Source organism: Melozone crissalis, unplaced genomic scaffold (genome assembly GCF_028551555.1).
Source record: "Melozone crissalis strain CALT ecotype California unplaced genomic scaffold, PUWL_Pcris_2 ptg000081l_1, whole genome shotgun sequence".
Lineage (NCBI taxonomy): Eukaryota > Metazoa > Chordata > Aves > Passeriformes > Passerellidae > Melozone > Melozone crissalis.
Genome location: NW_026535858.1, coordinates 16,356,816 through 16,382,700, shown reverse-complemented (window position 1 = coordinate 16,382,700; position 25,885 = coordinate 16,356,816). Strand labels below are relative to the sequence as shown.

The 25,885-nt window shown below is 41.2% G+C and overlaps 1 protein-coding gene across 2 annotated transcripts in view; it reads right to left on the bottom strand.

Moving 5' to 3' along the window:
* Nucleotides 1-7,016: 7,016 nt before the first annotated feature.
* Nucleotides 7,017-25,885, bottom strand: part of AFTPH (aftiphilin) — a 42,304-nt gene continuing 23,435 nt past the window's right edge. The window contains exons 7-10 of one of the 2 annotated variants that reach the window (XM_054290189.1): nucleotides 19,687-19,747; nucleotides 17,976-18,059; nucleotides 13,916-14,039; nucleotides 7,017-8,232 (exon numbers count right to left, since the gene is read on the bottom strand). In XM_054290189.1, the coding sequence (XP_054146164.1) occupies nucleotides 8,088-8,232; nucleotides 13,916-14,039; nucleotides 17,976-18,059; nucleotides 19,687-19,747 (414 nt within the window). In that variant the 3' untranslated portion in view covers nucleotides 7,017-8,087. The remainder of the gene's footprint in view (nucleotides 8,233-13,915; nucleotides 14,040-17,975; nucleotides 18,060-19,686; nucleotides 19,748-25,885) is intronic. The other variant, XM_054290190.1, reaches the window with a different exon arrangement.

Sequence of the window (25,885 nt, the reverse complement as noted above, 5' to 3'; positions counted from 1 at the left end):
TAACAGGATTTCAGCTGTGATCCTCCCAGCTCAAAGCAAACTCCAGGGATCAGTAGAGTCAGGAATTTGTTGCCAGCAAGTCCTGGACTCTCTCTCCTCATGCTGTGGTGCCAGGCTGGCCTGGGCAGTGCTGCCCCTCACCAGGGATCTCCCTACACCCACTCCCAGCCTCAGGGGAAGGTGGCTTTCAGGAAGAGATGGAAATTGAAATGCACACGCTGCAACATTCCAGCAGGGCCCTGAGACAGCTTCACCTGCACAGTGCCAGCCTGGTCCTGCAGCGACTGCACAAACCCAGCACAGGGAATGAACAGGAGCCTGTGCCAGCTGCAATGGTCCCACAGGCTGGGAAGGACCAAACTCCCAGCACCTCCTCAGCCCTGCTCTGGGGGAATTGGCTCAGGCTGCCTCCTGAATGAAAGAACAGCTTTCCTAAGGACTCACTGTCAGCCTGCTGAGGAGCTGCGCTGACTGGAAACCTAAAGGACAGCTGTCTGTTCCTCCCTTTCCACCCTGCTTCCTCCTCCCCAGCCAAAGGAGGGGGAAAGTTGCCAGAAGAGACTTCATCTAGGTGGCCATGGATAGAGAGAAAGGGATAGGACACCCCTTCAAAATGGAAAAGGGAGAAAATGTCCTGTAGGAGCACAAAGCAGCCACACAACTGCTCCCTTTGCCATTGTCAGAGGGAGGCAGCTCAGCCCAAGGGAGAGTGGAGCAACCTGCAGGAGTCTGAGCAGCTGCAGAACACCCCACCAGCTGCACTCGGACTCTTAACTCGCCTCACCATCAACTCAGTGACAAAAGGCTTTAGTGCTCCCAATGAAAACACAGTCCCTGCACCAGTAAAATCACACAGCCTTAAAAAAAAAATCCCTTTTTGTAGTAGAATTCTCATGCAAACAGGTTTCAGGTCCAAGTTGCTGAGATTGGGACAAAATGTTTGATATTTGGGGCTGGAGACAGAGAGGAAAGGGAGGGTTTGAAGGTGTTAGGGGGACACTTCATGACTGCTTTTGATTTGTTTCTAAAATATCCATGTTTTCTACTTGTGCTAATGCTCCCTGTAGTTAAATAGGCAAAATGTGATCCAAAAATGCTTTATGGGTCCTGAGCCAGCCTTTGCAGTTTTGAAAGTGCCTGTTAGGTACTTTCTGCTCTGAATTCCTGTGGAAGGTGCTCCCACATCCTTCTCCCAGACTGTTGTGAGCAACTGATGTGCTTTAGGGAGAGATTCAGCAAATCTTGTTACCTTGTCTTCTGTAAACTCCTTAGACTGGTGAGCATAAAGGAGTAAAAAAAACAACCCAAACCAGTGGTCCAGCTACTCATGGAGTGTCTGCACACAGCTGCCAGAGTTCACTTGTTCTTTCCAGTCAGTCTCCTCACACACCTCTTTTCCTCAGCTGAAGAAGACCTGAAAAACCTGCTCCAACCACAGCAAAAATTACAATTCAGACAGTATCACAGCCCTGCAGACCTGAGTGACAGCCCAGAGAACACTAGAACATTGAACATTAGAGAGAGAACACAGACACAGAACACAGAACATTAGACAGAGACAGTTCTACCATGACCACACACGTGTCTTCTGCACATCCCACTGTACCTCAATCTGCTCCTTTGATCACAGAGCTGTCCACTGGCTTTGGAAAGACATGTTGGGATAAAGTTGTGTGGCATGAGCAGCAGGACTGCCTTCCTTTCCCCTCTGTTGCTGTGGCCAAGACTGGCTGCTCCCTCAAGCAATAGGGGAGACCCTTCCTAGGGGTTCTTTGGGCTACTTACACCAAGAGGCTGCAGCTGACAATTAGCAATGTGGATCTAGCCTGGGAGAGGCAAATTTGTCTGTTCCATTATCCCTGGAGCTGGAGTCTGTAACAGACAAACTCCCCAGTGTGGCACAAGGTGCTGCATCCAGGCCAGCAAAGTGCTTGGGGTGGGATGGGCTCTTCCCCCTGGGCACAAGGGCAGAGGGCTCAGCCCTGTGCAGAGCCAGCCCAGCCTGCATCACCAGGATGGAGCTCAACACCACTGAGGTCTTGGGTTGGTACTGCAGCAAGGCTTGGGGTGCCCACAGACCATGGCAGGGGACCCCAGCTCCCTGAGGAACCCCTGACAGCTGCTTTTCCTGCCAGGTGTCCTGCTGAGCTGCTGGAGGCCAGGCAACACTGTGAGGTCTGATCCAAGGAACTTGCTTCTCTCCCCTTGTGCAATGCCTCCTGAAGGCCAGCTCAGGCAAGGCAACACTTTGTGCTGTTTGTAAGATGAAGACAGTCTGCCCTGACTGCAATTCTGTGCTGAGGGAAATGAACACTGAGTGTTTAATCACTTAAAGAGTCTAAAACCAACTGAGACACATTTCACTGAAGCACACACATGGCTGCTGAGCTGAGCCTGCCCCTTGGCTTCCCCTCCCTCTCCAGGTAACTTCATTGCTTTCACTATGGAAGGTGAGGCTCACACCATGGCAGCAATCCCAGCAAGGAACCTTCTCCTAATTTGGAGGTTTGCTTGCTGGACCTGGTGTGAACCATGCAAACACCAGGACCTGCCCATGCACCAGCACCAACAAACCCTGAGGAGCGAAGTGAGCAAAGATCACTCACTGCAGGTCCATGACAGCAGGTGGAGCAAATGCCACCTGGGCACACAAGCAGTGAGGGCACAGGTGACAGCCCAGCAGAATCCCTCAGGGAACACAGCCCAACCTGAGCCTCAGATCAGTGTATTGCACACACAGGGTACACATTCTAAACACACAAAACTATGCCAAAAGGATCATCAAGCATATGGAAAGAAAGCCAGAAGAATCATTGAGGATGTTTAGGCAAACATTAAAAATATGTACAATACCCTAGTTTGACTCTCCTTTGAATTATTTTGTTTTCCACGGGACCCCAGTGTCTTTTAGTTCAAGGAGAAATACTTTTTTTGCCCCTTCACATTCTAGAAGCAGTCCCAAGCCTTACCTGAGGCACACAATCCAATTCCTGTATGGGACACAGCACAAGGAACCTCTGCAGGTGTGTGCCAGGTCAGCAGGGTCCTGACAGAATCACTGGACCTGCAGAGGAAGACTCAGAGACCCTAAACTAGGAAAAATACTTTTCTTTGATGAGCAGAGTGAATCCAGACATGAGACAGTCAGAATCCCCCTCTGAGATGTGAGTGAGACCTGTGCCAGCTGAGTCCTTCTCAGATATTGCTGACAGAGTTGCTCTTTGTAACCTGTCTGTAACACAGGGTTAACATGTATTACATTTTAAAGTACAGGTTGACAAGGTGAAAACAAGAGCTCCATCAGTTTTGGATGCATCACCTGTGAACCTGACTCCCAGTGCCACTGAGTATCAAACAAGCAAAGCCCCCAAGCACATCCCAGAGAAATGAGCATTTCTGCACATTCCAACCAGGCAACCCACGCTGGGTACCAAATGACAGAAGTGCACAAGTGACCTCCTGCAAGAAAAGCTGGCATGGCCAACTGCTTGCAGCCAGGAGAGCATCATACTCCAGTACTCCAGTGTCTTCTCTGCAATTTCCACCCAGGCCACCCCTTCCCTGCAGCCACAGCAAGCAGGGCCCTTCAGAGAAGTTTCACTGCACTGTGCTGGTTCAGAGAATCAATCTGCACAGGGCACGAGGCAAGGATCAGGTGAGGACAGGAGGATATGTGAGCAACAATTGTCACATTGCAGACACATGACAGGACTGAAGCTGCAGCTCCAAATCCACAGCAGAGCTTTGCTTTGGAGGATTTGATTTTATACCTACAGTGAGGAACTATAATGTGCCTCCTTATCTAAAAATAATCTTTGAAAAAGGTCTTCTCACATCTGGACTTGTATCAATGCTGGGACAGGCACCAGCAGCTGCATTTACCCCCTCAGTCTGCAGTCCAGCTCTCTAACAATAACTGACAGCAATGGGGGGCTGTGGTGATGCAGCTCCCACGCACCCCATGGCTGTGACACATTTCTTCTGCAGAACAGGAACTCAGACCCTTGCAGCTCCAAGGCTCACTTCCAGATTTTGGAGGAAAGCAGCCAGTGGGCACAGTGTGTGCACCTGTAATCCAGCCCAGGCTTTCCCTTCTCTCCAAATGCTCCTGCTCCTCATGCTTGTATCCCACTTTCTCCACCATCTGCTCTCCCTACAGCTCTCCCAGCTGCCTTTACTCTGAGTACAGCTTCACCTTCCTCTTTCTTCTTCTGCTGAGCTCCTGCTTTGTGTTTTCTTCCAGCTCCTCCTCCAATTGTTTTTAGGCTTCTGAATTTAAATGTGTTTCTTCCCATCTCCTTTCACATTCCAGGCTCTCTGGAGGGAGCAGACCAGGCTGCTTGCTGCCTTTAATGGCTACGCTCTTTGGTAGAGGCCAGAAGACAAAAAACTTCTCTGATTTTGTAGCAGACACTCCTAGCAGGTACTATGCAATTATTAGATAACCTATGCTTTTATAAATGATATATTTATAAAACAGAACTATTTGTGCAGAACTGGCACAAAATGTAAATGGCTGGACCAAGGGTGATTCATCTTACATGCACTGAGCTACATCTCACATCCTAAATGGCCACAGATATGCAGCTCAAGTACAGCAGCCCAACAACCCAACTTTCCACATGATGATTTCATTACCAGGCAGAATTCTGTACCACAACTCCATGTGATGAAGAGTTAACTACAGTACACACTCTCTGCATTTGAGGACATGTACACACGTTTATCTGCAAGCTTTACTGTTGGCATCTCAAAATGAATTTGCTGAGCTAATCTAATGATATTCTGAGAAGGTGTCAACATTCCAGGTGTTGGGCAGTGCAGCACTGCCAGCACCTGCAGCAGTGCTGGTGCTCTGGGTAAGGCAGAGCTGAACCCCCAGGTCCCACAGCACAGTCTTTCAGATAACACTGAGCAGAGCCCAGCCCTTCCTAGCAGTCATTCAGGAGCCTGCAGCTCACTTCACACTGGGATCTTTGGACTTTGCTTCCTGGCCATGTGCCAGCTCAGGGGATTGCATCTGAACCAGGTGTGCTCTGCTGCCTGGACGGGCACACAGGCACTCACTGCTCAGTGACACCAGCTCTGGGCTGAAAGGGATGCACCCTGCCATGTCTGGGGACAATGCACAGCAACACAAATGTGCACAAAGCATCCACTGCCATCCTGCCCATGGGGCTGCTGGCAAGATTAAACCAGACACTGCATGTTGTGTCAATGGGAACAGCATGGAAGGACAACCACGATGCAGCTGAACCTGTTAGCCAAAACTTTCTGCATATGAACAAAGCTGCCTGTACAAGACAGAGGAGAGAAGCAAGAGGATCCTGTCTGTCCATCCCACCATCAACAACAAAAAAGGAGGCTTAAGCTACGAGACAGAAAGCAGTCCTACATTTTAAGGCAGGCAGCATCTACCGCAAAAGGCTGAATTTGGATGTAAGCTTTACATCTTTCAGCAGCGTGAAGGTCTGTGGGATGCAGAAAGAACATAAAAACCCCATAAACACGTTCTGGATAGTACCAGGTTTCACAAAGTTTCAGATTGGTACATCAGTCTCAATAGAAATCTCCTTTTTCCCCTCCCCCATGCACGGCAGGCCACCAGAACTGCACTCAGAGACTGGAAGACAAATGGGCAGCTGCCTCTGGAGGCAATTGTGAGGAGACTAAAGATCAACTTGCAGCTGGCACTTCCACCCCCACCTCTCCTTAATACTTCAGTCCACTCGCTGCCAGACAAGGATCATGAGTCAGCTCCTAAACATATTCTCCCTGAAACAATGGCTACAGCTCTGTGCTGCAGCCACCCCACTGCTCCAGCTCCCAGGGACACGCCACAGCCACGGAAACAAAACAAAGGCACCAATTTTAACCTAGGGCAGCCCAAGCCCAGAGCTGAAGGATACACAAAGCAGGCACTAAAGAATACTGTGCTAAACCTGGGAGATTAGCAAAGCTCATTTTGACATGTAAGGGACATGAAGTCAGTGCTGCAATGAAAATCTGCAGAAACAGCAAACAGAAGTGGGTTTGGGGCTACATGGTAAAGCAGATGGCTTTTGCTCAAACCTTTTCTGCTACAACAGGGTGCAGTTTGATACCCCATCATTGTATACTGCAGTACTAATTAGAGGGCAAAGGAGACAATTTAGCCTTTACAAATTAACTTTACCATAACCATTGGAGCTGCTGTCTCAATTCTGACCAGCCACCACTCACTGAATCTCCTGCACTCACAAAGATGGAACCCCAGCACCGGTCTCTCAAGGAGAGTAAAAAGCTTCCTTTTGCAAGGACAACCTTTCAGCTTACCCAGCTGATGACATCAAGCTCAGGCTTTTCTGACCCAAGTGCTGTCAGGCAATAAAGAATTCAAATAGCAGGTAAAAAAAACCACACCAGAGATTTCTCAGAACAAGATGTTAGGTGATGAACTGGTGGTGACTACTGAGCACTTAAAGAGCTGTGCACATAATAAAGACATGGAAGAGTCCATGTCCATGCACCATCAAGAAACAGCAGCACCCAGAACATGGCTTACCTGCAGCAGTAGAGACCCTGAGAGCTCCAAGCCTTACCTCCACTGAGACCCTCTGATGAGATGTTTACAGAGCTAACCTGAGAGGAGACTTCTGTGACTGCTGTGTTCCTGGTTTTCTGCAGCTAAGAAATCAGCAAACCCAGCTGTCCTTTCTCACCTCACCTCACCACAGCTGGTGTTTCTTACAGCTGAATCTTGCCAAATGCTTTGAAGAAGTCTCTAACCCTAAATATCATGAGCCACACTGCCCTACAAGCCAGAAGGGAAATTGGAGACAGAAGTAAAAGACTGACTCCCAACATGATAAAGAGATAGGAGAATTGAAGGAAAACCTGCAGGACCCTGCCAGGTGTGGTTTGTGGGACTGAGCAGCACAAATGAGAAGGTCCTACAGCACATCAATTTTACCACTAACAGAAAAGTGAGCAATGCACACATTCTATAAAAAAAGACAGCAAGCTGTATACATATGTATCTTTTAAATTATTTTATTTTGTGTAAGCTAAAAGGAAATTTACACACTTAAATCTCAAAAGACCTTGGGCATGCATATTGACCTTTTTAGAGGTTCTTCGACATAGCTCTCTTTTTTCCATAGGAATTTCCCCAGACATTTACAACCCATAGTTTTTTACTGTATATACAGCCTAAAACCATAGCAATCTATGATTATGTCATTTTACACTGTGCAAAATCAAACAGGAATAGTGGTACAATAGAACATAAAAATTTTTAACAGGTAAATTTCATTGTAAGACATTCATATTGTTTTGGTCCTTCTTTTCCAAATCAAACTGATTAAGAGCAGACAACCTTCTAATGACCAAAAAAAAATATAAATCAAGTGTTTAGACAGTAATCCATAACTGGAACAAGAAATTACTGACAGCATACCTTTCAAAAGGCTATATAGTGACAGAGCCATACTACTGAAGTTCAGGAACATAAAAACTGATCAGCCAACCAATCAAACAGGGGGAGGGGATGGGGGAAAAGAAAAGGAAGAACACATCTTAAGCTTGTTAAAACACAAAAGAAATTACTGGGTTTTAAAGAAACAATAACTGAAAAACCCACAAAAGGGACAACATTACCTTTTGATTTTTTTTTCCAGCAAGAAGTATTTTAATATATGCAGGAAAGAAAAAGTTGCTCAATGCAATCTGAAAGTCTTAAGGGGCAACTTCACAGATCGTGAAGACTGAAGTTTTCATTATGTGTTTATAGGATTTTTTTAAAACTTTTAAAAGTTTTTTAAGAAGGACACCACCAGTGTATTTCACAAAGACATAAATGTATACAGCCCAGCACAACAAAAAGAATAGATCTTCAAAAAGATTTACCCCCAATTATTTACATTTTTCTCTAATATAAATTTAGGACTCCAGTATGTAAATAAATATACATTACTATGTATACCTTTCTAGTGCTGCTTACCAACAAATCATCTGAACTTGATATTTTTTTAATTAAAGCAAGATTGCTTTTTGCGACCCGCAGAGGGAAGAAAAAAATCAATAGAAAACGTCCAATTCACATCACTTTAGTCTACCTTTTCTTGGCAGCTTGTTGAAGGTGTTAATGTGGCTGGGAACATCAACACCTTGGCATGCATGAAAGTTAAGTCAGGAAGGCTAGAAATCACCTTGGCAGCCTCTTCACTAAGATGTTCTTCCTTTTTAGGCTTCCTGTTGGGAAGAAGAGAACAAAGTGCATTAATCCAGTACCTAATAACCCTGGGATCTCTGAAACAATCACTGATTGAAGCAATGTTCTGTCAGCTTGTCTCCCACTGACAGGCACTTCTGCAAGCTCCTTGAAGGTAGTCTAATGTTATAATACCTACCTGCCTACCAATAATGTGTTAACAGAGAGAGTCAGCAAAATGTTCCTGTGTATATTGTTGCAATAAGGAAAAAATGTCCTATTCAAATGATAATTTTTACAGATTTTTTTTGTTAGCAACTTCAAGAGACTCACTTGAAGAGATAACCATGCCCATATTCTAGGGATAAAACAGTTGGAGCATTAGTTCTAAACTATCTAAATCTGGTACAATTCTTCAAAAATACAATGGAAAAGATCTTAAAAGGACATTAAGAAATGTCTAAGTTACTTCTCAGTAATTTTAAAATAAAAAAGCACTTATGCTGTGTTTTTATGACTGTTTTCACACTGCCCATCATGCCACTCCACACTGTGATTCCAAAACCTTTTTCTCCTCAGGATTCAGCAGCAGCAGAAGGTGCCTCACAAATAAGTTTATCTACTTGCTTTGAAGTGCAGGGGTACGAGCAGCCATGATGCACAGAGCAGTTTGGGAATCACTAGGGTTTACTTTGCCTTTTGCATTATTCACAAGAATTACTGAGCACAAATGAATAAAGAAGTCTGAATCCCATGTCACCTGGTTCTCACTATTATGCAAAAAATTCACACTTCCCAAGTAAAATGAGGCCTGGCTCAGACTGCTACAGACCCCCCTCCTTTGCCCAAATATCCATACTTCACACATATCTGGCTTATCTTTGAAGAACACTGACTACTACCAGAAATACTAATTTTTCCATCAAACATTATTCCAGTTTCAAAAAGGCACCTGCTAAATCCTGTGATGATGTAAGAAATTGCAACTGAATAAGCTCCCTCACCTTTGTGGGGAAAAAAGCTGAGACAAAATGCTTGAACCAAAGAAACTGCTTTCCCTAGAGCCCTTCAGAAATCTCCTTTCTGTATCTGGTCTTATTTACAAGCTTTAAACCAAGGCCATGAGAGGGCAATGTCCTCTCCAATCATGAAGCAGCATGTACTTTTTGTCAGCCCCCATGAGGATTGTTTCCTCAGCTGAGCAGAGACCAGTGGAAAGCAAGGGGCCACATGTTTGCTTCCACAGAAGCTCTGAGTTCCTTAGCTAGAAGAAAAAAAGAGCTGGAGTCAAATGCATCCTTGACATCTGATGGTTGTGGTGACCACCAGCACTGATCACAGTGCTGACACTGAACTATCCCTTCTGTTTGCCACTGAAATCCCCACTTGATGAAAGTCCTCTAGATGAGGCAGCCTAAACACTAAATCTGACTTACCTTCACAGAACAGCAATATTTTTTTTTCTCTGCTACAGTGGAATTTCACGAGCTACTGACTAGGCAGATAACCAAATTCTGGAGGATAAACAAAGCTGTGTGCTGGTTTTACTGAAGGAAGAAGCAGAGAGCCAATATGTGCCTCCTCTAACAACTTCACAGTCAGCTCTGTTTGCACTCAAAGGACTATCTCTGAGCTGTTGAAATGTGGTTCTCACCCACCACTGTTATCAGTAGCTGGTGCCACTATTAATAATCACTTACCACAAGCCCCTTAAAGGTACCAACTCCTGATGATCAAGGACTCAGAGCTAACAAAGAAGAGTTTGGCAGAGGAAGCCAAGGGAAGAGGGCTGCCTTGGAGATGTTCCTGCAATTGTTCATCAGGCTAGATGGAGCTCACACACTCCTTGCTATTTATATTCCTCTTCCTCCTGTGCAGCATGCTAAGCAATGGCACTGCTGGGCCCAGAGGCAGCGCTGCCTTTCCCTCTGGGGTCACATGCAGCACCTTTGTCACAGCACAGTGCCACCACTGCTGCTGTGCCAGCTGCTCTCTGCAGAACAGGCACACCAGTGAGGGGTCAATCCCACGCAGCTACCCACTGCTCCCCTTCTGGCTGGAACATTCCCCTTTGCAATAATTTATCTACTCCAGTGCAATGTAAAAAGTATTTCTAAAGCAGGAGAAGCTAATGCACTAACACAGCAACCACTGCTTAACTGTGACCAAGACAGAACTACAGACACAATCACTTGGTAATGAGACTCAAACCCTTTTCTGAAATCACCTCAGTGCAGAAAGGGATGAGATGGCCAAAATTCTCCATTCCTCAGCGGAGAGAGGCAGGTTCCTCTGCAATACAGCAAAACTGGACACTACAAGTACCCTTTCTGGGTAACAACCAACACTTCTGGCAGCAAATATCACCAGGACAACCCTAAAGAGTTACTCACTAACTTTAATTTTAAAAGACAAAGTAGCATCATCACTGCAGCCAGGTTTTACCTTTTAAAGGTAACAAACTGCCCACTAACTGTGATGTCCACTTACAGAGGCAAGAGAAGTGACTGTGCATTAACTTCAGGCACCACTTTTGCTGAAGATTTCCCATTGCCAAGAGATTCTTTTGCTGAGCCCTGAGCAGTGCAGAGGAGTCTTGCAGAGCTTCTCCTGCTCAAGCACTCCTCATTTTTAGGTGCCATGGCTCAAAGAACAGACACCTGAGTGAGTGGACTGTCAGTGGCAGTTGTTCTATTTCTATCTGCTTTGGGATCAGAACTTTTGATTACAAAACCATATAAGGACCCATCCCTGGATCAAAACAAAGTCTCTGCCTCATTGAGGTTTCAAAATAATCCTCTACAGCACACTCTGCCCCTATCCATCTCTTTTCTTACACTAGGTTACATTCCCTCCCACGAAGGACAGGAGGGATATACCCCTACCCAAGCATTTGTACCAGCCCCTCTGTCTGTAGGTACTAAATTTCCTTTTCAAAGGCATGTTAACACCAAGCCACAAGAAATGAACCAGACTTACAGGCAGGAAAGTTGCTGGAAGAAAATCAGGCAAGAAAGAGGGAATGCTTTGTCCATCCATCACTTGCATGTCACTGTTCTGTTTTGCATTCCAAGCCCTTCCTGCAGCATTCAAGTCTTTCAGGGCTTCAGTCACCTCTCATGTTTGCAAAGGGCTTTTAGGATAGCACCAGCAAGGCCAGGCTTTATCAGCAACAATGAGGTGATTAGAGAAATGCACTTTAAAAACACTCTGTAATTAAGAGTTAGCCTGCTCCATCCAACACCATCCCCAAGGAGTATTTCCAGTTTAAATGAGGGTTTTGGCCATTTCTTGGAAAGGTATCAGTGCTCTGCTTTCCTTCAAAAAGACAGCAGATAAACTTTTGATCTCTGCCAATTCTATGGAACTAGGCAAGGCTGGAGACTCTGTGGAATGCTGCTCTGGATCCCTGACCTTCAACACTTATTGCTGCTGTCAAAGTTTCAGGCTCAAGCTCAGGAGGAAGTTTCCCTCCTCTCCCAATACTTTCCTGCTGAGAAACAGACTTTCTGGTTCAAGAGATGGCTTTGCAACCAAAGACAGGGCTACTTTAGACAAAGACAACTCCTCACATGGCATCCCACAGCTGAACAGTGGTATTTTCACTCTAAACTTCACCCTAAAGATCCTGAGTTCAGCCAACAGACATGGGATAGCCCTAGCACTACTGAAGTTGCCATCAAAGTGAACCTAATCCACTGATTTTGTCTTCCTCAGTCAGTTATCACTGATGTCTAATAGTCCACATTTCCAGGCTGGTGCATGAACCTCATTCTCACTGACCTGGCTATACCCAGCCACTCCTATTGTATAGTCTCCAGTTCATTGCAAAAGAATTTATAAAACTGAAAAGAAAAACAAATTTATTACAAAAAGCTAACATTGTACCACACTAGTTGGCATACTGCTGAGGCTATACCTTCCTATTTTTCACAAGGCTTCTGGCCTGAAAAAACAGACTGCTTTTCTTTTGGGGAGCATGAAATCAAGAAGAAAAAGCACATGAATTTTTTTTTTTTAAATTAGGAGTTGGTAAGAACATACAAAATGTATTAAACCATGAAAACAGCAAATCCTTGTGTGTGTCTGAACTTAGCCTCCAAGTCTGAGGTGCCAGCCTGGTATAATGCTACATCAGATCTAGAACCAGTTCCTGCTGGTAAGCAATGCTCTCCAGAACAGGGGAAGAGCTCTGACATCTGGATAAAGAACTTTAAGAGCACAACTAAGAGCTTTCAAGTGCATTGTGGAAGCACTCAGGAAAAAACCAAACCCCTCATATCAAAAAAACAGTACAGAAAAATGAGGGTCAACACTTATTTAAAGGAAGTTCCTTTGTAAAGAAAAAACTAAGACATCTTAAAGCAAGGTACAAATCTAAGAGTGCAGATACAACAAAGATACATTTAGAGTTTGCATGTCCTGCTGTGGTTACTTTTAAATTAAGCTTAGAATATAATACAAAAGTATTTCAACTGTAACTATGTTTTCTAATTCCTGAAAGCCAAACTTCCACTACAGTATCTCCAGGAAGAGCATGTGCACTCCATGGATAGAAAAAGAAGCAATCCAGAGGACCCAAAAATCAGCATGGAAGTGGGGAGTTCCCTCTACTGGTTCTCCCTTGAAATTTCATGGCTTGTTGATTTCATGCTTACTTTCAAAATTATCACTGCAGGAAAACTGGACAGAGTTTTCTTAGTAAAAGAGCATGTTTGACAAGAACTCTTGAAAATTACAAATTAGTCATTTTAAACAAGCCAGCTCCACCCCACCATGACTGTGCCTCCTCCTAAGGGCTGTTGCATGAAAACACCTCCACTTCAAGAGTGCTGAATAAACCCTAAGGCTCACTGGGGAGTGAAGATATGTTATCATGCACTTGTTGCATGTTGAGGCACACATTTCCAAAAAGCCAATGTTTTACCTGGTAAAGACTCCTCAGCATTACTTTTAAAGGGCACAGACATTAGTTATATGTTAAGACAGTCTAGGATCCTTCTGCTAAGACATAAAGAAATAAACCCAAAGAATACAAGCTTGTAAATGGAGAGATGATTCTGGACCAAATCAAAGCCCAGACTTCAAGCAAGCCATTTGATGTCTAAAGCCTTTCTACAGATGCTACCTATAAAAAAAGCACAAAACTACTTTATGTGTGCTCCACTAAGGCAGAAGTGACATCCTAAACCAACTACACATTCAATTCTCAAGGTGCAACAGCAAAATTAAACTGATGTTTGCTCACTGACGTTTAGACAGGTGTTAGGAATATTTGTGAAGGGACAAATAAAGTCATAATTATTAGTCTGTTATCATTTAACTTGTGCAACATTCTGTATTTATAAATTACACAGAGACCAAGGAGAGTCCCCTGTGTGAGCCCTAGGTCACTGAGCTGATTCAGTTTACCCTGCCACTCTCAGGAGCCACTCTGAGCTCTGATGTTCAGAAAGTTGCTTCCTCCAGTTCAGTCTTTAGCTCTACCTTTTCAGCATAGGTCTTGGTGATCTTTTTCCTTCAGCTCATAAACTCTTACCCATCTCATTTTAGACTTCTGAGATAATTTGAAAAAGGAACTACAGTACAACGAACTTCAGATTTAAAATCTAAAGCCTTTTGATCATTCAGGAACTTTTGCCCTAAAACTGCACACACATTCATACCTCACATTTCACACCCCCCTTAGGAACAGAAGAATAATGTGCAATGAAGAGCATTTACCTTGTGGACGTGCTTGCCTTCTCCACTGTGGACATGAGCCTTGCAAAAGCATCAGTTACTCTGCTGCTTGCATTGGAAGTTTCCAGTTTTGAGGTTGTCAATTCATACAGCTCAGGATCCACACCTTATAGTATAAAACAATAATCAGTGATGGTTGGAGGCAAGTAAAGTCATAATTAGTCACAGACCAACTTGCTAGAGACTGCTTTCTGTAAACATCTGAATCATTTATAATTTGAAGATACATGAAAAGAACATGACAGAACATGTTTGTGTTTCTGAAGCATCATCCTCTCTCCCCATCCTTTTTCAGCAGCTTTTTCAGCTGTAGTAGAAAACACATGCCTTGGATCATGTCTGGCATACAAGGTCTCAGTCTGTGAGTAAAAAAACCACAGTCTGATTGACTTTTCAGAGTGGAACCTCTATAAAAATGTCAGCTGTGTCAAAAATGGATTGCTTCAATTATTCCAACTCCACTGCCTGTATTAAAAGAACACTGCATGTTAACAGGGACCAACTCTTCACCTAGAGATTACAAACAACACTGGCATGCAATAGAGTCCATTTAGCATCTGCCTTTTCCCTAGGGGTTGTGTTAAAATTTTAAGTGAGGAAAAGAAGCTTTTATGAAACACAGAAGTGGAATGGCATTAAAAAAAAGTTACATACTAATATGCACAGGACCACCAAAACTTTTAGTCTATGCTCCCTTTGCAACTTTCAAGTATTCCTAAGTATTTTTTCTTTTTAGAAAAAAGAATTCTTTCTAATGGCATGAAGAATCTGAATGTTTCAGCCTTGAATTTCTAGCTTCAGTTATCTGAGGTCAGATGCTGAATTTTGACATCACTTTTGTTGAAAATGGATTTCAAATTTTAGCAGCAGAGGTCATTCTGAAAACACTGCAAACAATGGAAAGCTATATGCAAAAAATATATATGTATGAGCTAAATTCTATCTGTTTAGTATCAAGCATCACATCTCAGTAGGAAGCAGCTCTAGGATTTTAAAATACTACATACTATTTCTTAAAAAAACTTCTAGAAATTAGAATTACCAAAATAAATAAAGAGGAAAGACTGTTACAGCAAGTTCTGTTGCATTTGAAATTGCTGATACTTCCCTAGTTACAGTTTCAGATATTTTATGCTTCAGAGGTTTCATGAAGTGTGCATATGTGCCATTCACAAGGTGTTTTTCAAAGACAGCACAGAATTTTTGTTCATAAGCACTGTGTTTATTCAGAGGCACCTCTGAGCTAAACAGGTGTCATGTCACACTTGTGCCTGTTGGTGTGGACAACACAAAAGCATTTCATTCTACTGCAGAACAAACACTGCAAATACTGGGACCTGGTGCTCCTGTGCAGCTCCCCGATACAAAACCAGCATTTATTAATGTTTGCTGATGATTGTATCCAGTTTAATTCTCAGGATCAAGATGCTTTTAGAAGTATTCCTGAAACACCAAAGGATTACCAGAAATAAATGCCAGTGCCTATTGTCCTGCCTTTACCAGCAGTAACTGCAGCACTGTGAGTGCTAAGAGATGATGTTAATCATCCCCAAACCTGCATGAGCTCTCTACAAGCAGTGTCTTGACCATTTATCCTTTTGGGATGAGTTAATTCTTCTTTTATTGTGAGGAAACTTAGCTGACCAAAATATGAAATAAAGAAAATCATCTGGTTAAGTTGCAGGACTTGTGGAAGATTTGTTCCACATAGCATGAGTTTATTAGAAATTAATCAGCTGTCCTTTTAACACACATGGTTTTTTATATCTGGATTTTCACAATTGATTTGATCCAGTTCCATGCAAAATATCAAAATAGGTACTGTCCTGAGACCGGTATACCAAGACTTCTGGAAATGTCAGATGTTTACAGAACTTAGAAATAGGAAAAAGCCTGAATATTCCATAAAATATCCACTTTCAATCAGGGAGAGGAAGCCTTGAAGAAATACACTTTGACTTGCAGAAGCCTGTGAGATCCCATTAAGGTACAAATTGGAAAGCTAATTGAAGGAAGGAACCCTTTGACATGCAACTCTGCAACAAACATTAAATGCAACCTTGGAAGTTACATCATTTAGATATTGCCATTTACAGTCCTGTCTTGGGATGTCACTGCTCAATTTACTGCTCTTTAGGCACCTCTTACTCAGCTGCATTTATATTAAACTATGAACATGAAAAATAAAACAATACACTAAATCTGTGGGAAAATATAAGAAATGAGTAACTCCCTATTCATAATGTGGAATGAAAATTTTTATTAAAAAGTTATTTTGAGTACTGATGAAATCAGACTGAGAAGAATTCCATGTCAATCTATAGCAAGTAAAACTAAATATCCAAAGAAAGAATAAACTTCTACTGAAAAAAGTATCTTCCTTAAGCAAAAAAAAAAAAAATCTAGCAATTTGTCTTTCATTTATTTTATGTATTTTTTGAGAGTTGCATATTCTCCATTTTATTCAGATCATGAGAGAGTATTTAAGTAAACCACTGCAAAACCTTAATGAGATATTGAAGGAAAGTTAGCCAACCAAACCCCACACAAAGCTCCTAAACACACACACAAACACACGAGCTGCAAGCCATGAAACAAATGACTTTCCCAGAAACAAGTCAGTAAGAAAAAAAAACCCAAAGCCAAACCAAAAGAAATGAAGGAAAAAAAAAAAGGCACTATAGGGCATACCATAGAAGGTGATACCTGTAACTTGATGAAACAACAACATAAAAAATAAAATGCAATAAAAGACTAACAGAGTATTCCTCCAGTAACACCTTCCAGTGTGCACTCCTTCTGCACAAGCAATAATGCATGTACCCAACTACACAAACAATAATAGGTGTAATGGGCACTGGTGACTTGTGTCAGTGGACTTGGCACAAACTTACAAAAAAATCTGTAGGACTCAAGCACCTTTTGCTAGCTGTCACTTCCATGACAAATCTGCCCTCTTTCATCTGATAATGGTATTTCTCAAGGGTGGAATAAAAAGTCACTTAGATTGCCATGCCATAAAATTGCTTTCAGTGATTAGATTTTAAAACTAAAAAAGTGTGTTTCTAAAAAGAAAAAATACCATAATAATTATAATCATTTGTTTGAAATATGGTAGAACCCCAAACATCGTATGAACGGGTTTTAAAAATTAAAATCACTAAGAGGAAAAATATCTTTCCTGTGACTAAATTGATTATCATGGCTTCAGGCATTGTATTGAAGGAGTACTTGCATTATCAATTTAACCTATGCACTAGAACAAATCCCCAGTGTTCCCTGAAATTCCTGCAGGAATTATTCAAAGTGTAGGTTTTCACAAGCTCGTGCAAAATACTCAGAGCACGTAAAAACCACGTGAAAAATGAATTAAATTACTTTCACACATTATTCAGGGAGAGAGTGGTGTTTTCATCTCCTTTTTACGGGAGTAAGTTGCAGATAAAATGCTTTGGGTTCAAAATTAACATTCATGAACTTCTAATACCCCACAAACATGCAACTATCCTTCTTTTCTATTATAAAGGCTGTTAAAACACCTTTTTCACTGTATTATTGGTAGTAGCCCATGACCTCCTGAGCTGTCATGTATCAAAGTTGATAAATTTATATTCACACATTGCTTCCAAACGTCATCATAATCCTGTAATTTGGAGGCACTCAGAGAAGAGAGGAAGCCTCATTGTTTAGGAATTGCCACATCTACACCATTTTTCAAATTTCCTTAAGTGCTTAGAAGAGTTAACTTCTGGAATTTCTCATTTGAAACAAGTGTTTTAACATCTTATTTGCAAGAGCATAAAAGCCATTCATTCCTTCAGCAGGTGACAAATACAGAGCTGACAGTACCTTTTAAATACTTCGTACTCGATACAAAACATCAGAAAACAGAACACAGATTAAAGGAAAAACGCAGTAGAGAGACATTTTAGAGAAATGCAATGTAAAACTTCTCCTTGTTTGTAGGAAAGTCAAGTGATGTGCTCATGCTTTTAGTAAGTCGTTATATTCGTAACAGTTGTGGTTTGAACACTCTGCTGACCTGGGATTGTGGTGGTGCTGCTAGAGCTACTGTCATCCACGGGCCCAAAGAAATCAAGGTTCAGAAGAGTGGAACCTCCACTAGCTTGAAATTCAGTGACCGTGTTGGTAGGCAGCCATATAGAAGGTAAGCCAAGGGAGGGGTTTATGTGTAAAAAGGGGTAAGACACACACTTGAACATGCAAGTTATAATTAGTACTCAGTACGCAATTTAAAAATTGACATGAAAACAATGCTTACAGTATTAGTTTGTACCTTCTAAAGTGTTAACAACTTAATTCAATGCACATTTCCTCATGTACAATGCAGCAAGGAAATCAACACTAGTAACTTTAAAATAGAAATATTTATTTCAATCTAAAAATGAAAGAGAACCAGCACGACCCAGAGAGAGAGATGTGACCAGTTAAAGGGAAACAATATATAAGTCAATTGACAGTTAAAATATAATGGGCTTTTTCTCCCCTCACTGAAATTGAAAGCCATTCTTTCATCAGGAAAACTTAGCAAAGAACAAAAAGAAAAAAAAAATTCAAAATTTTATTTAGCAGCTTTAAGCTATTAATTATCATTATCTTAAAGCAGTGTGACCACTGGGTAACAAAGGCCACTCTTATGTCCAGCTCCTCACTGGCAAATTATACTGTTCCCCTTTAGCACTAAAACAGAAATCAAACCAAGATACATTTTAAAGTTGTTTGTTAAAAGAAAGCATGATGATTGACTGAAGTAGTAAGACACCAGACAACAGCAAAAGGGTCCATCCAGGCTTTCCTTCAGCACCATGATATTGCTATCCAAACTCTTACACCCCACACATTCTGCAACAACACAGTGTGGCAACACCAGTGCAGTAAGAGATGCACTTTATCTGAGCCTGCCTTTGAACTTGTGTCATCAATCAGTTGCTGTCAGAAGGCTCCTTGTAAAGGAGTTTCTTAATAGGCTTCTAGTCTATCAGTCAAACAAGTTTCCAGAACTTGTTTTATTTCCTTTGCATGCACTTACATTTCTGACTCTAGAGGCAGTGGCACAACTCACTTTGCTATTAAAATAGACATAGGTGAAGGGTCTTTTAGGTGATAACTATATACATTTACAGATATAAATAACTTTGTAGCTACCTCTTTAACATAATTGCTATAATTAGCTCTTTAGTGTAAGCAAAAGTGATAATGAATGAAGTCACATTTTTGAAATACAAAATTATCTTTAAATCTGAAAACTTTCAGCTCAGGAAGTGTACATTTTGCAAACAGTTTGTGGTTAAAATATTGTGCTTTGAAGTAGCCACTTTACAGAAGTTTGTCATTCAGAGGATGTCTAAAGAGATAGCTGACTGGTGAAAATACTTTTAGGAAGTAAAACTCATCAACCTAAAATGCTCATTTGTTCAGAGTTTCATTATAATCTGCAGTTATACGTAATGAAGTGTTAATATTGCCACTGTGTCACTAGCATATGGCAGGAATCTAAAATAATACTTAACTTGTATTTTTCAAACTATGTAATACTTCACACAGGGGAACTGTAAATCAGAAAGAAAGCCTGAATTTCCAAAGTTAGGAGTAAGAAATAAGTATTATATATATTTTTATATATGTGTGTGTGTATATATCTTAAAAAAATAATCAGCAGATAGATGTTTGTCTGAACTTTGTAGCTTTCTTATCTCTAGCTCTGGTGCTAGAGGCTCTACGGAGAGACGTACCATCTAAAGGGTTAGTAAGGCCACTGCTACTCCAGTCAAACTGGACAGGTGGTAGAGATTCCTAGAGTTGAAAAGTCAGAAATCAGATTTTATAGTCAGTTCAGGTTACAACAATGCAAAGCAGTTCAAACAACAGATTCTTTAGCGTCTAAACACTAAAAAAGACAACTAAATGATCAAGCCCCAACTTTTGGGAGGTGTGTCTTTTCATAATATGCACTAGAGATTCAAAGTAGATTTCTTCTACCACAGGAAGTCCATTAAATTCTGCACAGATTAAGTAACTTCTAACTCAAACAGGATTAGCAAATTCACTAAAACATGAATTGAATAACAAACCTTAAGGCATCATTGGAAAATCAAGCTATTACTTTCCTGGAAGATGAGGCACTTAGCATAAATAGTTATGTATACACAATTACAGGGCAAATTCAGAGCAGTGAAAGCTGTCTGTGCATCCATTCTTTGTCTTGATCATATATATTATTTATCATCAAACAACCAATCATTCTTTTGGTTTGTTTTGCTCTTAGGAAACACAATCTCCACACATTAGGCACAAAGTATCAAAACCCTCTCCACCCCCTTTAAAAAATAAAAGTCCTGTGAGTTATTATCCTTTCACAGTTAATTCATCCTGATCTATATACAAACCATGGGCAGCAATGCTTGAACAAGAGGAGTATGGAAACACTGACTCCTCCTGGGAGTCCATCCTCGCCTTTTGATTTCCTCTTGTTAAGCCTTTTGGACACAAGCAAGCAGCAGGGACCAAGCTCTACAGGGGCAGTGTGAGTGGCAAGCACTGTCTTCCTGTACTCCCAGGACACAAACTGATGGGACAGTAGCAGAAATGTCTGAAAGAAGCTGAACCTTTCTACTTCTGTGCATTACACCCTGCTCTCTCCCCAGTGAAGTCAACTGTCATGAGGCACTGGGAAAGGATGTGCCCTCAACTTCTAAAGAAACAATCACAGTATGGAAGAAAAACAATGGATCTTCTCAGCAATATTCTTTAAAACACATCATTACTTGTTAAGCTTCCAGTGGCTGAGCCATACCTTCTCTTTGCTTTTGTAAAAAATCAGACTTCATTTTTAATTTTAAAGATTCCAACCATCTGACACTGAAGAAAAATGCAGATTCACTAACTGAGACTGCAGCAACCTGAGGCAGCTTTGTAGCACAATTAAGCTCACTGTAAATTTCCTCAGTGCTAGATGTTTGCAGGAAGCAAAACAAAGGGAGCTGGAAATTTCTGTATTTATTTATAGGAAAGATTTTTCTAAGCAAGACATTTACTATCTAATGTCTTAAAAATACTTTCAGTACTGAGCACAGCTTGAACAGTATTCTCTCCATGGAGGTTAATAAACTGATTCTTCACTTTTTACTTTGCTTTGGGAATGGTCTTACTGAAATGATTTGCATGCAGATATAATGCCAGCAGTGTGGAAGCTGCACCTGATGAAGTAATGATCACCACTATCAGTAGCTTGTTTAAACTTTGTCACATGTAAAATATATTAACATTAAAAGGAGTTTGTAGGAAAAGAGAAGGGTTGTGAGTATAACAATTTAGCAGCTTTCTACCCTGAGCAAAATGAACTCAAATTGAAATAAAGTGGCTTCCTACCAACTCTTACTGAGGAAAACACCCAGTAGATTTTGTGTCAAAGGCCTGAGTTAGGACTGATGACTGACAGAGCTGCATGGAAAAAGTGGCAGAAATGGTTTGCCAAGTGTTTGCCTTTAATGATGGCCTGACTCTCAGATTTGACAAGGAAAGGACAAAGGATGTGATGAATTCTTCCTAAAATGGGAAAAAAAAGAGTCTGACTCCAAATCAGTAAGAATACACCAAATGTATTAGTCTGCTCTGTGGGGTGAGGCCACCCTGCTGACTTCAAGTACTTTGCAAAAGAGAGCGTAAGTAAAGCAGCCCTCACCTATACAGATGCTGGCAAGTCCCAGTCTATACAGTAGCAAACTAAGTGAAATGAAAAGGCAGAGGAAAAAGCAAAATTAAACTGAAAGTTTTCTGTTTCTTGCTACTTCAGCCCTAAGAAACACCTGAACACAGGCACTGAAACCTCAGCCAGTGGGAACATACCCAGGAAGTGGGAATATAATGTTCAGCCTTTCTGAAACTGTGAGGTTGTTAGGTTACTGCAATTATTATTTTAGTGACATGCTTTAAGGAAAAGTGCCCAATCTATGAGAATATTGAGAAATGGAGCACATTGCTTTCACTCCTCAAGGCCTCCATCTTAGATTACAGGACACAGTACAGAAATGAAAAAGTATACTCAGCTGTCAGAGTACTACTCTGAATGTTAAAGAAGTAAGAAAGAGGAAATTAAAATGCCTGCCTGTTTTACTGCATCATATTTCACTTTGATGCAAGTGAGAGATGTTTTCACACAGTAATTTTAGAATGTATTATGTAAGAGCTCTCATAATCCAAAAGAGTAAAATGTAAATGTTTGTATCTGTGCCAATAATTACTCAAGGAAAATTAAACAAAATAAATAAAAAGAAGCATTTTGCTGTCTTAAAGCTGGGCAAAAATAATAAAAGGACTTGTAATACAAATATAATGTCAATATTCAGATGGATCCCAAAAATGAGCATCATACACATTCCAGAAAAAGCTTTACATTCAAGTAATTAATACATTTCATTGTGTGTATTCATTGGCAAAATTTTATCAGTCTGAAAACTGCTCTTTTCAGACAACTCCTTTACACAGCTGTCACATCTGAGAGAACAGCAAGTTCTGTAGCATCTCTTACCTGCAAATCCTTCTTCCTTACTCTGTCAACAAAGCCACACACACTCTCACACTCTTGGATCTTTCTCACACGTATAACTGGAGAGCAGTTCCTGATGGAGCCTTTGGCTGGTGGCCAATAATATGGTAGTTTGCATCTGTCATTGTTAGAAGTCCTGATGGTCTCTTATGTAATTAAAAGTGTTTTTAGAGACTGTCACCCCATGGGGTTTAATTAAGGTTCAGTCCCTAACAGCCACCAAGTGTAAGATGTATATTTCTATTATAACCTGATCCCTACTCAGTGGCTTACATGCAAGCAGATGTGCCGTAATGGGCACCTGCAGAAAAGAAGCACTGGTAATTTTCTTCTACAAAGGTCTGGGTCACTGCAGATTTTTATTCCAATATAAAACTTACTAAGTAAAACTTGGCAGGTAACCCTACAAAAGAAATAGTCCCAAACGGAGAGAAGAGAAGAGAATGCTTTGAAGCAATAGCAGAAGAGCAGAAATATCTGGACAACTTTCTTCAAAATATTCAAAGAGAAGCAGATAAATAAACTTTAAAACAACATTAACCAGAAAACAATATCAAACCAAGAGAAAGCAGTCATCACTAAGTCCAGACAGCAACCCTTTAGACAAACACTGGAATGTAATTTGCATGCACTGCCTGAAGACTTGGCTGTGATTTAGAAGCCCACTAGAGCTGCACAAAAAAGAAGAGAAAGGCACCTGTCTTGGGTCTCACAATCAAAGGGTGCCTATTTCACCAGCCACTCCTTACACCTGATGTGCCTTGACAAAGCCTTTTACTTCAGCCCTGTGAAGTCTTTGAGACACCATGCTCAGATCAAGGCAACAGTAATCAGGGGATTATTTCATATTCTGTTTACTGCCTTACAGTTATGAGCACAGAGAAACAGAGAAATAAACCCCTCAATTGTCAAGATAAACAACAGATCAAAGAAGAATTTAGATTCTACCTTCAAATATAAAAGAGAATGACTCTACAAAAATCATCTTTGTACAAGAAACTAATGCGACAATCCAGTGACTTGCTTACTTGCTTGAGAACTCAATTTCAAAACCCTTGTCCTTATAGCTTAAATGGCTCAGATGGAAATTTGTCCACTCTATTTCCCCAGCCTAACTCAGTGAGACCCACTGGAGGGAATGAAGGCAAAACATTCAGAGTTTATGTCATTACTAGGAAGAAACATTGCAGCTCATTTGCTGTTTTTTACCCCATTCTATTAGTTCTGAAGTTCTCCACTTTAAATCTCTGCATGGTTTTGTCTGTTTGCCTACAACAAAACCATTTAGGAGGCATTTCTGTGTTTCTACAAGTGTTCTTTCCAGTATTCCTTTTGCCTCATCAGTCTTCCAAAGTCTTATTCCCTTAGCAGGAGGTCATACACACAGATGCACAGATCTGTATACAAGTGCCATAAATGCCAGCCCTCAGAGGAGAACTTTTCCCTGAGCAAAGAACATTGATCTATCAACCAGAGCCTCTCCTTCCAAAGAGAATGTCAATATTCTGAAGTTTGTGAAAATATGGATAAATCTTCATTCTGAAAATGGAGGAATTTAGAAGTTTAACTAAATAATTACACATTAACCAGGTACACTAAAGAGATACTGGAATTGCTGCACCTAAATAACTTGCACTTAGAATAAGAAGTTTCAGACTAAGAATAGTTTTAGAATGAGAAGTTTTAGAGTCCACTAAAACTGCCTGTATTTCTACTGAATAGTTTAACAATGTTTCTAGCAGACCTCCTAATGAAATGCTTGGGCACATCATCTTATTACCACAACAATCTGGGATATTCTGAAAGAGCCATTTGTACAATGTGACGTGAAACTGGATTTTCCCCAAAGCAAACAGAAGCCATCAATCATTGACAGAAGATGAGACCAAGAAAGAAAGGAGGTCTCTGAGGTGGAGAATTGATTGTTCATGCCCCGAAACTTTCAGAATGTCATCTAACTGTAGCCTCCTAGAATTCTGAATGGTTACAATCTCTAACCCATTTCTTCCCCAAAAGCTTATTTTAGCGTTTGTCTTTTTGAAAAAGCTAACCTAATGCCAACAGTGCAGACAGACAGCACACAAGCTTCTGAGATGGACCACAACTATTGAACAGAGATGGCCTTATCAGAACAAGCTATAGGTCAAGATTATCCCACTGTGACAAGTAATGGGAAATTCTGTAGCAGGAATTCATAATTACAGAAAAAGAGAGACTTTGGTAAGTAGAGGTTCTTATTTTCAGCACTATGACTGTCAAGCAACTGAGAAAATGGCACTTGTCAGAGATGCTGTTACTTCAGGCTCTCTCAACTCTCTACACTGTTTAGTGTATGGCTTCATTTATGTTTCCTCCTCTGTAAAAAAGGGTACTTTGAATCCTGCAAAAAGACTGTGAAATGTTCCTACTTTCTTACCACACAGTACATTTCTTCAGGTCAGACAGCTTGCAGTAATCACTGTTGTTACCTTTTCTTATATCCACTTCAGCTGCTCAGTTCCACTGCACATGAGGAGCAGCACAGGAAGCACCAAATGTGTATTGCTGTATAAAACAATGGGAGCTCTGAGCCCACTGACAAACTGCTGCTCAATAATGAAAAAGAATTCTCCTCTGCTATAAGCACATCACACTTTGAGCTCTGCAGTGTGGCAGAACAAGGACTGCAAGAACATCACTAGAGTCACAAGTACCTAGTGTTAAGGTTAAGTGTAGTCCAAGAATAATCCTTTCTGGAATGCCTTCAATCAGAAGTCACGAGCATAGCAGGTAACTGAAGATGTTGGGTGGATTAAACAAGACCTGCACTAAGGAGGGACACAGCTGAGTCTGAATATGTACTGAGCATCACTGTAATGACACTGAAAATGAAGTATCTCTGCATATCCCATTAGCTTGTTGACAACCACACACATTGAAGCATGCATGGCATTCAAGTGCTCTTCTAATATCCTTACATCAAAACAACAGCAACAAAGAACTCATGAAATTCAAAAGCTCACTCCCAAACTCCTCTGAATTAATTTTGTATCAGACTTTAAAGATAGAGAAGCCAGCAAAGCAACTGTGTGTAACAGATAATTCCATAAATCTGGCACAAAGGGCCAAGAGAATTCATACAATCAAAAAGTCAGACATGTATGCTTGTAATGACCACACCAAAAATCTCTCTTGGGGCAGCTGGGCTGCTTTGCATGATACTCTGAAGAAGTAAGACAGGGCAAAAGGAAATGAACATGAACAGTATAAATGTAAATAGGATCATTCAGAAAACTGAGTGCTAACCAACATGTAGAACAATCTCCAACAATGAGCTCCAGAATAAGCAAAGATGAAGAACCCTAGCCAGAGGTCAGATGAGTCTAACATTACATATAAATCTGTGT